Source organism: Epinephelus fuscoguttatus, linkage group LG9, assembly GCF_011397635.1.
Source record: "Epinephelus fuscoguttatus linkage group LG9, E.fuscoguttatus.final_Chr_v1".
In the NCBI taxonomy this organism is placed as follows: domain Eukaryota; kingdom Metazoa; phylum Chordata; class Actinopteri; order Perciformes; family Serranidae; genus Epinephelus; species Epinephelus fuscoguttatus.
Genome location: NC_064760.1, coordinates 39346908 through 39361396, shown reverse-complemented (window position 1 = coordinate 39361396; position 14489 = coordinate 39346908). Strand labels below are relative to the sequence as shown.

The following is a 14489-nucleotide window of genomic DNA, read 5'->3' as shown; positions in this document are numbered from 1 at the left end:
CCAGCATGACATACAGCATTAGGGAGAAACCTGGCTGGGCAAGTTAAGGGAACGAAAGTCTGAGTATGGTGGGTGGGAGTGGTGGTAGATGGGTCCAACAGCCACAGACTTTCACCCAGGAGGCTGGTGTTGGCTTGTCACATGGTTATAAAGCCAAACACTGCTCTTTTCTTCCAAACCATAATGCTTTTGTTGCCTAAACCCAACCACGTGTGCATGTTGGCTAGATACAACCATGTACGTTTGTTGTTGAAGGAAAAATTGGCAGTGTTGTATGAACATAGTGCATATATTTTGAAAGAGACTGTATGCAAACTGTACATTTTTGTGGAAGCGGAAGTGTGTTTTGAAAACAGACAGACAAAACAGTCTATGACCCAAAGTTGATGTGTCAAGTCTGAATGTGTTGACTAAAGAGTACTAATATGTGAAAGAAGCAGTGGTGTAGTGGAGGGTATACACAGGTATACAACATGTACCCACACTTGACTGTATACTTACCTATCAGCCAAAAAGCCACTGGAATATATGGGAGAGTTTACCCACTTCCTCCTCGGTAATTTAGCCATGTATTTAGTAGTACCCCCACATTGTCAAATACCACTCCACCACTGGAGAGAGGTAAATCTTTAGTGTCTTCAGAGGGAGCTGTGTGAAGGCTGATAAATGTCCTCAAGTGATGTCACTTGAGTCAGCGTCTGTTGGGTCTGAAGACTGAAAGTTTTAAAAGTAAAAAATCTGGAGGTTTGGAGTTAGAAAGTGATCTTGCAGACCTCTGTAGTCTGCTCCTTTAATTAACTGGTATGATGATTAAATGCTGCTTTTGTTATTTTTATTTATTTTTTATTTTTTACAAAACTTGATTACATGCTTTTATTGTGAATGCCAGATGCATATTTTGGAAGCCTCATTTCAAAGTTCCACCTACACCTTGCATTCAGTTTAGCAGTCCATTCACACAGTTAATTAATCTGTTGCCTCGGCTTAGCAGCTGATCTCAATGCCAATATTTATTTGTCCCATGTGACACCAGGTGGGCTCCATTGGAGTTTCTTTATTCAAACCACTGAAGTGACTCCATTGAACTTTTTTGTGTGTGAAATCAAACACCTTTTGGTGTTGGTCTAAAAATGTGAAGCAGAGTATTGCTTTATTTTGAACTGGCATTGTATCCCTGGATGACTGCGATGACCCTGCACAGGAAAATAAGACTTCATGCTGCTTTGAGCTCGGCTCAACTGGGACTCAAACTGTGTGTACTTCTGTCAGACATGATGTGTGTGACCTGAGCTTGTCACGACCCCATCGGAACACTGGGTTTAAAAGGAAATAAAAGGAATCCTCTGCAGCAGAGATGAAAATATTTGTAATAGTTTGATGATGTGACGCTGGCGTGAGACAGGACAGCCTCTGGTCAGAGAGGTGGACAGGATCAAGCTGAGCGCTTGGTCTGATGTGTGGACAAAGTGAGTTGCGGCGGAGTGTCGGGATGCGGCGCTCCACAAAGGCTGTTTGTTCAACCAACAATGTTTTATGTATGTGGTTAGTCTTTCATCAGCACACTCAGTATTCAATTTACATACTGTCTACTGATCCGGCACTGAATGTTAAGCTGTTTATGCTCTCTCAGCCACTTTATTCTGACGCTGAGATGTGTGTGTGCAAGTCTATGCGAGTATGTATGTGTGTGTCTTAGACAGATTGCTTTGCCCCCTCCGCCCCCCTCCCCTGTGGTTGTGCAGTATTGTGTTCTGGTAGTAATGATGGGTTCTGTGCCTCCCAGTCTCCCTCCCAGCAGGACACACACATAAAAGGGTCCTTCTCAGGGCAGCCATGTGCGTGTGTGTATGTGTGCTGTTTTCAGTGATTGTGTGTGTGTGTGTGTGTGTGTGTGTGTGTACACCTTTGTGTGATTCTAAGAACATCATTTTCGGTGGTGCATGCTGATTGTGCCTCATACTGTGCGCGTGTCCAACCCATCAAGGTTCACACTGGCACGCTCGCTCTCCGCCTCTGCCTCTGTGTCTCTCTCCCTCTCCTCAGCTCCCACCTCTCCTTTTTTCCAACCATCTTTCCGTTCCCCTATTTCTCCTCCCCGTATGACATTTCTGCTGTCCTCATACAACTTCTCTGCACTTCCCCTGTGAGTATCAGCTATTGGATTTTACCAGGGGAGACTCTCCTTTTTGCTATTGCAAATCGAAGCAGCCACACTTCAGAAATCAACAGTTCCTGTTGGAGAAACTTTGGGTTCCGCTCAATCCAATCTCTGTTTTTAATGAATCAAAACTAGCTTAGAACGTCATCCATGCTTGAATATCTAGGCTGAAGAGCATCTACTGTAGTTTGCTACAAAAGGAAAGACAGAAAGGACAAAAAAGCAAAAGTGGGATGTTCCTCATTCAAAGTTAGATGAGTGGAAGAAACCTGTGTGCTTTGTCGCTTTGTCCGTGACTATTGGCATGACGTCTGGCCCGCAGTGTTCTCTGATCTGTTAAAGTGCTTTCATACCAAGTGGTTCAAGCACACTCTGGTACTGTTTATTTCAGTTCATTTAGGCTGATGTGAAAGCTTTAAACTGAGCTCCAATGACAGCAAGGATGCTTGAAAGTGTCGGTGTGCTTACAGTCAAACTGTGGTGTGATTTGTTTGTGGTGTGAAGACTACCAATTATAGACTCAGAGGTTGGATGAAGCTGGAATAGAGCACAAATTCATACCTAAAATATTCAGTTTCTGCTATTTATTAATAAGCATGGGAACTGTAAAGGAAGTGCTGTCCTAAGATCTATGTTAGGGCCTATCCTGTGAGATTATTGACTGAAGCTATAGACTTTTAGACAGCTGAAAGTACAAGCAGGGAGATGAAAACATGACTTAAAAAGAGATTGAGAATTTTATATACATGGATGAAACTAAGAGACTGTTCATTATTTATGAGGGGAGAGGGGATGGTCCAAAAAGGAGGTGGCATGTCAAATAATCTTTTAAGCACTGGGGAGGAATTTATGTTTTGTTTTTGTTTGTTTTTTTTTAATATATATTTTTGGCTTAATGGAGGGGCATACAACTCTAAGTGGTTGTATTATGTATTTATTTTACCTTCAGTTTTTAAAGAAAACCCACAGGTTTGGAAGGCATGTTTTCTTTAAAAGTCGCCAAAATTACCCTATTTACGACAGCCAGACACTGTGAAAACAGAAATTATTGTTGGAAATTCAAATTACAGATAGTTCTTGGACATACAATGTGCAACAAACACTTCTGTCAGAGAAAAACAACCAAATCTGAGCTTAAAATAGTAATATGTTATTTAAATCACTTTATTCTACATTTCATTTAAAGTTTGGCCAAAAATAAACTGCTTGCACAAACTAACTAGCATGAATGACATGAGTGAAAAACTGAGACTTTTTTCAACTCCAGGATTTTAACTTTTAACTTTCAAACATCAAAGGTTAAGTTTTAAAAATCTTGAACTAATGTACAGTGGATGGACATGCTGGTGATGGTGGATAGAGAGGGTTAAAGAAAAAAAACAAAGTCACACCCCTGCCAACCCCTTCCTTGGATGAATAAAGGACAGACCCTAAATTATAAAGCGGTGATTGTAAATTATCAGGGGGGTCGGACCAATGGGCTGTCGAACCAATGACATGGACCCCACACTGCTAGGCCAGCCATAAACGAGTGACACCATTAGTCAGAGTGTGTGATGATGCCATTGCGCTTTCAAAATGAACAGGCATGGAGAGTCCTGTATTACTGTATTTCTCATTTTCTGTAAATAAGTAGCATGATAGCATAGCGGAATTAGCAAGCTAGCTAGCTTACTAGCCAACAGCTTCATTAGTTAAATTTAAATTAGTCATTAGTTAAATTACTTAATACTTCAGCCACACCCTCGCATCACATCGCAGGTAAGCACATCGCTATTATAAGTTGAGTGGCAACTTTGTTCGGCTCACTGTCTGTAACCACTGTAATGTTAGCATAAGCATGGTGGAATTAGCATGCTAGCTAAGTAGCCAGCCATTTTTGGAAGGAGGACAAAGAGGATACCCTCATCAATTTGTCTGAGGAGCAGCTGTGTCTGTGTGACACAAAAGGCTTAAAATTTACCAGTACAGTTATTGTGTGTTACAATATGAGAATGGGTACTGCTACCATTATGAGGAGTAGTTGAAAATAAAATGTTGGCACGAGCGCCACCGCCTTAGTGACAACCCATTACTAGAGGTCAACAAATCAGTTGGTTTGGTCAATTAACTGGCATCCCTAGGATGTCTTACAAACTGTTGTTATCAGCGGAACAGATAACAACAGGTTTTTTTTGATAGTGGCCAATATGGTTTCTGCTTCTGCCATGTGACTGTCTTTTTGCGCTGGACCATGGAAGTATTAAGAGACCTGTGCTGTGTCTCAAATTGCGTACTTCTGTACTTACACTTTTGAGTGCATAAGTGCAGTCATACTGAGAAGTATGGAAAAATGGTCAATGGTCACCATCTTGGCTATGTAGTGGAAGGGGAGGGACCACTTTTCAAACTGGAAATAGCGGCAGAGGACTTGGCAACCGTGAACGTCGCTACATTGTAGACGCTACATTGTACAAATACAGTGTTTTTTGCACTAAGCACCACTATGTTGTTGTCGAGTATAAGCCAGCAGTATGTTTATTGGGTTAATTTAGCAGTAAACGAAAACGACAATGTTAATGCGAGTTTGCTAACCAGCTAATTTGTGGTCGTCATTTTTTCATCAATTTTTTTTCCACTGATATGTAGGCTATGTCTTTCCTAGTGTAGGTCAATGGGGAAAAAAACTTGTGGGCCCATCCATCATGTGACAGACCCCATAAATTGAAACACTACTGTTTGCCCCCTATGAAAATTGGCCTCAAACCCCAGCAAACTTCCTGGGGGCCTGGGCTGGACCACAACAGCAGGGTAAAGACTATGACTGAGTGAATGCCACCACTTCCTAGATCAAATTAAAAGCCCCCATACATGGTCATATAGTTTTATCCTAGTCTTGTTTCAAAAAAGACCAATGAAAGAAATGCTGAATGAGCAACTGCACTGAGTTAGAGGAGCTAATAATGCTCACAGTCAAATTTTTCTTCCTGAGTTCGTCAAGACATCAGAACAATGAATAAAACATAAGGTGTAGTGAGGTACAGCATAACCTGCTGTGGGTCACCATAATTTGATTTCTACCCGGGGGTCCATGTAGAACTGATGATGCAAGATGACATCACCAAAACTGCCCAATGAATGAAATACCTGTCAGTCCATGTTTAATCTTCTTGGTTGTAAAAAGTTAGTGTGAACATAGAGTACCTACACTGACTATAAGATATTTTTACTGATGTTCCAAAGGACCAACCACAGACCACTGCCTGGATGTGACATAGCGGTAAATTCTAACATGTCAATCTCATAACTCAAACAATCAGAATCCAACAAACAACTGTCATTGAGGGACATAGAAGGACTGACTGCAGCCATTACACTGAAAAGCCACAGAGCAGAGCTGTTCCCAGGGTTAATATAACTAGTTCAAATAAAACCTTTCTGCTGAAAACTACAATCAACACATTTTTCATCTCCATAAAGTCATCAGAAATTGTTTTTTTCTAATCCACTCAAATCACCACAAAGCCCACTGCCACAGTGTTCAGCTTGTGTTACTGTTAATGTTCTCAGCAATGTTCTCAGCTACAACACCATGAAACCCATTTGCTGTTTAACACAAATAAAATAATGCACCTAGGTTATCAGAAAATCAGGGGTGTTGAGATAAATCCTCTCCTTAATCCAATGCAACCAGAACTGTGAGAAAAATAACAACCAAAAATGAAATCTTCCAGTGAAATTAAAAAACGCTATTGCAGTCTGTGTTTATTTGCTCCAAACAGCCAATGCAGACATTAGCTGTAGCTAGAAACTCCAGTACTTTCATTTATTTTTCTCCAGTCTGTCTCCATGTCCTCCCGTCTGTATGTTTATGAAGTAGATTCATAAAGCTCAACTTTCCCCTGACTTTCATTCAGCAAAAAGAGACCAGAGTCAGAGTCAGATTCCTTGTATGTGCACACATACTTGGCCAATAAATATATTTTATATGGAATTGCGCTCAATCTAATATTTGCTTCACGCTCTGTATGAACACACCTTTGTATTTTGGGGTGTTAACATGGACATGAATATCCTGGTTATGAGAATAAGCCTGGTTTTGATCATATCCAGGATATCATGTTTACACAGAATACAAAGACATCTGGTTATTCATATCCCCGCATACATAACTAGTTTCCTGGTTACTGATTACTGCATGCAATTTGCGCAGCCGCCTGTTTTAACAGAAATAAACGGGCTATGTGATATGGATGCAACAGGAAATATTAAATATGTTAGCAGTTTTTGCTTCAGCTTCCAGATCGTGGTGGAGACCTTGTTTTGCCTCCAGGGCCTAAATTGATGTTCACTTTGGGGATAGCCTGTTCACTTCATGCTGTAGTTGGGGAGCCAGGCATGCGTATTTTACTGAGGTCTTGAGGAGCTGCAGTATTTGTTCAATGACAGACATGACATTGCTGGCACATACGCTTAAAAAAGTTTCTCGCTCCCAGGTTTACTTTCAGAGTATGCGGGCCACTGACTATATGCAGTAATATTTCTCCCACTGGCCCCGCCCACGAGTTCCAGCTCGGCTCACAGACTTTACGCTGTGATGAAGTCAGATTTAAATAGCATCTCCTGACATCTCCTTTACAATGGTGGTCTGTGAGAAAAATGCTTTTTGGGCAGCAGGGGATTTTTCATTGCTATACAGTAAGTGGCCATTGGGAAAAATTGGAAGCAAGGCTAAGTGGAAAAAGAGGGAAAACTTCTGTAATTTTCTAGAGATATCATGACTGACTAGAGCTAGCCTAGCCAACAAAGCAAGTTAGAACTTAGCTCGCCAGCTATAGCAGTTTATGACCTCGCCCTGTGAATATAGTTACTATCTCCAAGCTTCTACCAGGCCTTGACACATGGTTGCCTCCCCTCTTACTCTTTTAACATGTCTCTCCCCATCTTCTTTGTCTCCTCTTAGGTGTGTTGCCATACTCAGCACCCGTCTTCCCCTTCCCTCCCTCCCCCACTGACTGTGTTGAAGCTCTTCGAGTGTGCTCCGCCGACCCCCGGTGCGAGGCGTTGTACCGGGGCTTAGAGCTGTGTGCGGCTGACGCAGCAGTGACCCCACTGGGGGAGCAGGCAGCAGCCGAGTGTCTGGAGAGACAGGACGCTCTGCTGGCTAAACACCCCACTCTCTTGGCCTGCAAGTGCCAGCGTGGCTTCCGCAAGGAGGAGCAGTGCCTGCGCATATATTGGAGTGTTCGTCTGCTGCCAGGTCAGTAAGGCCTCTGCTTATTGTGGGCAATATGCATGCAGGTCTGTATGTGGGGGCATGTCTAACGCTGAGTCTCTATCCATTCATTATCTCTACCAGCTCATTCAGTTCAAGGTCATGGGTGGCTAAAGCCAATCCCAGTATTGATTTGATACAAGGTGAGGCTCACTCTGAACAAGCAGCCAGCTTATGACAGGGTTTTAAGATGCACTGAACAATATTTCTATAACCAAAGGCTCAAATGACTGTGTGGACTGTGAAAGGGGTTGCTTCTAGTGATGAAGTCACTGAGATTTATTATCAAACTCTGTAGTTCCCCTCAGCTCAGTCAGTTTGGTTTAACAGTGTGCAACTTTTGTTGGTTCAGTGTCCCAAGCATATGCCTATAGCAAACAAGCTCTGATAACCCCTCTGTACATAACCTGCTCAGCTTCAAACAGCAGGTACACAAAGTTAGAGACTAGCTGGGGAACATAAATTTTTCTCAGGAGTTGGTGGAGCCCAAAAACAGAGCTAAAAGAAGAGTGAATATTAGACTTACATTCATCAGGTGGACACAAACACAACTTCAAATGAATGCTAATGTTGCTATGTGTCTGCTGAGTGGGGAAATAATTAACTGTATGCTAATGAGTTAGCCATACAACTTTTTAAGACCATACTATGTCAAAAGTGCATGATGAAAAAAAAAAAAGCAAACAGCAGTATTAGTGCATCTGAAAGGGCAAGTCGAAGACTGTTTAGTCGAAACCTGTTGGTGATCCATGTATTATTAAAGGATTTTCACTTATCACAATGCCCTGGATGCTTGTCAGACTGCCAACCTATACTATGGACTTATATATTAAGTAAGATGGACAGTCACTGTTTTTATTCCTATTTGACTACTTGCCCTATCCGGGAAGAGCACCTGATTTTTTACTATCACCACCATCTAGTTTATTGACCCAGTGTGGCACTCCCTATTTTTTCTTCATGCATCCTGTAATTGCCCAGCCCATGGCCACAGTGGCTGCTGTTCATCTTAAGTTACATATATATTGGGTTTCTTTAATGAATAAAGCTGGGCATATTCTTTTCTTTTTCTACTTGTCAAAAATCCCATATAAAATACCCAAATCAACAATTTGTTACTCTCAGTCCTTTCTGACTTCCCTGCTCTGTTTGTGGCTCTCAGCCCCAAACCATATGGGACTATTTTCAGCAGCAGATTAATCCACATTTGGTGCTTTAGTGAGTATTTGTGGCAGCAGGACGGTGTATGTGGACTTGAGGCAAATTAATTTGCAGTGTGTGTGTTCATGGTAATGAAGAAACATACAAAGTGTAGCTTATTTATGTGATTGTTTACAACAGTTGAGCTCCACTGAACTCTTTGGAAACACTGACAGTATTTGTTAGTTGGATCAATTTAGTATATACTTGGTTTTGCTATTTTCATCAGATTTGTTGACAATAAGAAACTCAGCCTTGTCCTTCAAAACTGTCTTTAAATGATTTTCAAGCTCAATCCCAATACATTCCTTGCTCCTACTATTCTGCCCGTAACCCTATGTTTTGTATGTCCATGTCTAGGGGTAGGGTGTCCCACTATTTGTGGGGATAGAGGAATAGGCCGATGTGTTAGGGCTAGATGGCCCTCCAAACAGGGATTTTTAGAGGCACACTCCAAACCCAGAGTTATTGGAAATCATCGGCAGGATGGTTGCACAAGCAGCAAAACAAACCCACAAATGTATTTTCTTGGTTAAAAAAAAGATATCAAAATGACGACAACCATTGTATTCTCTTAGTTTAATGTTGTTTAAATGGTACTTTTCTTTGTAACAGGCATAACAGAAAAAAGTGCTGGTATGCTGATGTCTTTGTAGCTAACTAGCAAGCTAGCTAATGTTATATTGTTATTGCTGATTTGTGAATGACAGTTTGGCATTTTGACAGATTTCCATGTTGCATTCCCCCCTTCCCACCCAAAACTTTACTAAAGCCCAGCAGCAAAGTCACTGTACTTGTTACTGCTTCTCTAATATCAGTGTAGACTGTCAGGGTACTAGTTGCTAAAAGCCCTTTTTACACAGAAATTGTGCCATATGGTTGCTATGAAGTCCCTTCTTTGTGCCACCTTTGAAGTTTTGCACAGAACCAAACAACGGCAGCATCACGCCGCTCCAGTGTGTGATTTTAGACTGCATCCTAGCATTGCGGAATCAAAAGAAGCAATGCAAGACATTTAACACAACAGTGTCAGCCTCTAGTGTGACATATAACATGCATCAGCAGCACTTTATAAACAATAACAATGGCATAACAGGTCAATAACAACCATATACCGTCCCTGTTATATGGCAGCTTATCTTGACCTTTGAGGGCAAGGAGCTCCCAGACGTCATTATTTTCCCAATTTGCAGACATATATAGCGGCTGTTCTTCTTCTTCTTCGTGTTAGCTGCTAACTGCTATTTTTTTTAAATCTTCTGTGGTGTGTGCATAACACATTTTCAAAACATCACACTAGTGTACCCCATGTCCTGTTTATACAGACATTGTTTGGCATGCACTGCTTCCGACCCTAGCACTTTGTCCAGCTATCACGTGATTGTACCTTTTATACAGAGTGAGGTGTGGCAGCATAATGGCGTAAAATTCCTTCTGAAGAGGCAGTGTAAACGGGGCTAATGATGGCTAATTCATGACTTGTTTGATCAATTGATAGCGTCCAACTGAAGCTGTGAATTAATCGTGAGTTTCCATGCTTTTTATCTCCGGCAGATAATGACTGTCATTGTGATTATACCATTATTGCCATGGTGGCATCTTAAGTAAACTCCATTGACAACTACTGATGATATGTCAGGGTCGTGAAGGTTGTCCCATTTCAAAGGGAAAGATTTCAGCTACTACACTTTGTAACTCTGTTTTAAGGTGCAAAGGGGCAGTCAAAAATGAGAGGTAGGGGTAACAGTAAGAGATGAGATTGGGCCTTAACGTTTGTGTCGCATCATTTGAAATGAGTCAGCTGTAGCATGCGCCTCATGCAGATTATGTGGAAAACACTATGCACAGGTGCACTGAGTATTAGACCCCACCAGTGTTTGTTGCAATTTACACATACAGTATAGACAAATAGAGACACATCCTGGAGTAGATTAGAAAACCAATCTGTGATCATGACTATAGCAGCACAGAATGGGCACTGTAGTGTGATGCCTCGCTCTAAAAACATATTCACATTTACTTTCGAAACACTAATGTGCATTTATTCCACAACTCTCATCTAACCACTTTCATGCAGACCAGGTTTAGTTCTACTTTAACCCTAAAATGTGTCATCATCCCAAACCAGTTTCACGTAAAAGTGAGGTCCAGACAAAAAGACTTCACTCTGAAAACACAGACAGACAGACAGACAGACACACACTCTCTCTCTCACACACACGCACGTACGCACACACACACACACACACACACACACACACACACACACACAGTGAGAGAAGCATATCCGGAGTGCTGGTGTGATGTGTGCATCAGTAAGTGAGCTAACACTAGCCAGTGGACTCCTCCTCCCCTGTGGCCTATTAGTCAGCGGAGCATTAGTGTAATTACACACTCTTCAGTTCCTAACGCTGCTAGGCTGCTCTAGCATGTCATTACCATAAATATATAGCCCAGAATAGGATTTACATACATAAACACTTTACATGCCATTACATTCTTGATTGAGTTTGAACTTTTGAGTGTGTTCAAATAATTTGCAGCAACAAACGTCCACTAGTCAATCAAGGCTCTGCTAATGGGTTTCACCACTGGACAAAAGCTGTCTTCAGTAACATGATGACATGGTGACTTTGGGCTTGCCCACCTATCTTCCTCTCCGTATCCTCATTTTGGCCATGTTGATGAGTTTTAAATGACAAAAGGACTGTAGTTTGAGTGACACAGGTTGTTTTTTGATGTTGTGGTGCATGAAGATAAACAAAAATTATATTGAAAGTGGAGAATGGAAAAAGAGATGAGAAGATTGATAACACGCTTACATATGTGTTTTAAGTAGAGCTGAAGCCTGGGGGGTTATTAGCCGCGCTCTGCAAAAATAGTTCCCTCATGTAACTCCCTCTAGAAAAATAAATTGCATTTACAACTCTGTATTTTTGTTCGTGTCTGTCTGTTTTAATTAAGACCTTATCTCTGTGTCTGAGAATGAAACCAGTGCCTTAAACCTGCATTGTTTCCAATGGCTAGCAGGGGTCACACAAAAAGAATTCCAAAGAGAAAATGGTCCAATTCTCACTTCATTTATTAACTCAATTAACATTTTCCTAATGAGTTCATGATCATGATTGCTAGTTTCAAGTCTTCTTTAAGACAGCAGAATGTTCATTTTGTACATTATGGTCCCATTTAGAGTAAAATAGATTATGAAGCAGGCTATGCCATAGGGCATGGCTACCTTCTGATTGACAGGTCGCTATCACAGGGGTGTCCTTGTATTCTTAGTCAAATCCACCCCTCATTCCTATACAGCTCAACCCTCTTGCCCAAATATGGTCACTTCTGGCTCCAAAAAAACAAGAAGGTGAAGGCCAAAATGCTAAAATCAGGCCCCCAGGAAGAGCAATTTGAAGCCAGTTTTTGTAGTGGCCACATAAAGAAATTACATCCATCACATGGTGCCATGTGGCCCAAAAAGCCTTCTTTGCTTAGACTTACATGGCAAAAGAGACATTTGTAAATCAGAGGATATATTTTCTTGAGCCTCAGAACCCCTGCAAAAAGATTAGTTTCACTGATCTATTTGGTCTGGTAATATTTTGAAAACAGTATCAAATTCTCTTTATGCATTTGTGGCCAAACTCAAAGCTTCAGAATGGTAGTCAACAAACCGTTGGCTCCCATGGCTCTATTTGCTTATTTTATCCATGTACAGTTTTAATCAAACAAATGAGATCTAACATGTTTATCAGTAAGCTAAGAGGTGTTGGTAGTTTTATTTTCAAACTTTGAAAAGAGACATGGTTGCTGTTTCCTATCCTTTCCAGTGTTTATGCTAAGCTAGGCAAACCTTGTCCTGACTTCAGCTCCATACTTAACAGAGACTTAAGATTGATATTGATCTTTGGAAAAAAAAAAGGGAGTAAGTGTTTTACCCAATATGTATAACTACTTTTTTTTAATGAGAAACAAACTGAAGGATGACAGCCTTGTCACTTGTGTAGTGCAAAATGCAGGGTCCCTTCTTATCCTGCACTGCAGTGATTATAGATCTTTACATTAACACTGGGCAGTGTTTAAATAATTACCTCCCACACTGACTTAGCAAACAGACTTAACAGCAAAAACACAGCACTGTGCTAAGAAAAAGCTGTCCACTATGTCTAAAATTCCATTTATATAATGAGCATGAAATGTTATCCAAGATTAATTACATAGCGTACCTGAACAACTAGAGTGGATCTCATCAGATGTGAAGCATTGCAGGGTGACTGATCTCAGAGCTGCTAGACTTGACATGCAGAATACTGGCTGGACACAACAAGGTCTAATTATCTACATCAGCTCTGGGCAATGCTTTTCATATTTTTGCTTAATTTTACCCAAACTTACACAGCTCTGTCTTTGAAATGATGGTGATATCGACCAATCAGTGTCAGCGCTCAGTCCAGTCAGGATAGTCTGAGCCAGCTGGGCTGTTTTTAGGTACATTAGTGATGGCTGTGGTCCAGACATTCATGGTCTCCAGAGGATAAATCCAAATGTATTTGCTGACCCCCTCACTCTTCATCTCAACAAATATTGGATGGATTGCTATTCAATTTGGTGCTATTATTGTGCGCAGTTGTTCCCCACAGGATGAATCACTATGTTGAGACCTTGACTTTTTATCCAGCTTCACCAGCAGTGAAATATGTTGATGTCTACCAGAACTGAACTATAACTCCAAACTGTACAGTGGGTATCGAGGATTCTACATAGATAGTAGAATATTTTGTCAAAGAAAGAAGGGAGACTCACAGAGGCAGGCAAGGAAGCTAACATGTCTGAATGTGTAAAGGGATGCTTTTACTTCAGAGACCCCTCTGCACTGCAGGGGATGCAAGGAGAGGCCTTTGTTCTTTTAATTAGCTTTTATAAAGTAATGTCAATTCAGTGCAGTCAACTCTCAGAAAATACCCTGACAACTTAATTTAGAGATAGAACAGAATACATCACTGAATCACTGACACAGAGCATCATGATGGTGGGGCCAGTTTTACTGGGTTTCACCTGTTAACAATCATATATGACTGCATTATAATTGTGGGTAATTTAAACATACTGTACATGACTCATGTTTACTCCCATGATCCTCTAATCATTGAAAGATTTTTCACCACCGTCATATCCCTTTCCTGTATTTCTGTCCACGGCAATCTTATTTACTCTTTTATGTGTCATTGCTTACTCATATCCCTATAAAGTGTTATCTTGGCTCTTTGTGTGATGACATAACCAACCAGAATCACTGTTATCTTACAGGAAAACAGTGCAATTAAAAAAATGGGAGTAAGCTTTCCAGTCTCAAAGGGAAAACATTAAACTTTTACGTTTTACCAGTTAAATGCTTGCTAAATACTTGCCTGTGTATGGATATTTATTTTTTCAGAGACAAGACAACTTACAGTACATTAGGTCAGAAATACTGCCAAAACAGCCAGTAGCCGTTACTGTTTCAATGAGGCTGATGCTGATTTATAAAACAGAAAAGTTTTTTCTTGGTGCAGGTCCTTAATGTTTTTGAGCAAAGTATTTAAGGGCCTGATTTAGCTTTGCATTTAATATTTACTGGCACTAATTCTACATCCCAAAATAATCTTTATTATTTCTCTCTCTTTTCTAGTCTCTGTCAGAGTTGGGTATAACGCGTTAAAAAGTAACATGTTAGAGTACTTTGATTAGTTTTTGCAGTAACGAGTAACCTTATGCGTTAGTTTGCTGTTTGAGTAATCAAATACTTAAGTACATTTTCAAACAAGACATCACTTACTTCCGTTACTTTTAGAACACTGGTCCTTCAGCCCTGAAACAGCAACGGCTGTCGTTTGGTTCTAATAA

At 40.8% G+C, this 14489-nt stretch overlaps 1 protein-coding gene across 1 annotated transcript in view; it reads left to right on the top strand.

Moving 5' to 3' along the window:
- Nucleotides 1-14489, top strand: part of gfra3 (GDNF family receptor alpha 3) — a 95635-nt gene that overhangs the window by 36295 nt on the left and 44851 nt on the right. Inside the window, exon 2 of the mRNA XM_049585645.1 lies at nucleotides 7101-7397. Coding sequence (XP_049441602.1) covers nucleotides 7101-7397 — 297 coding nt within the window. The remainder of the gene's footprint in view (nucleotides 1-7100; nucleotides 7398-14489) is intronic.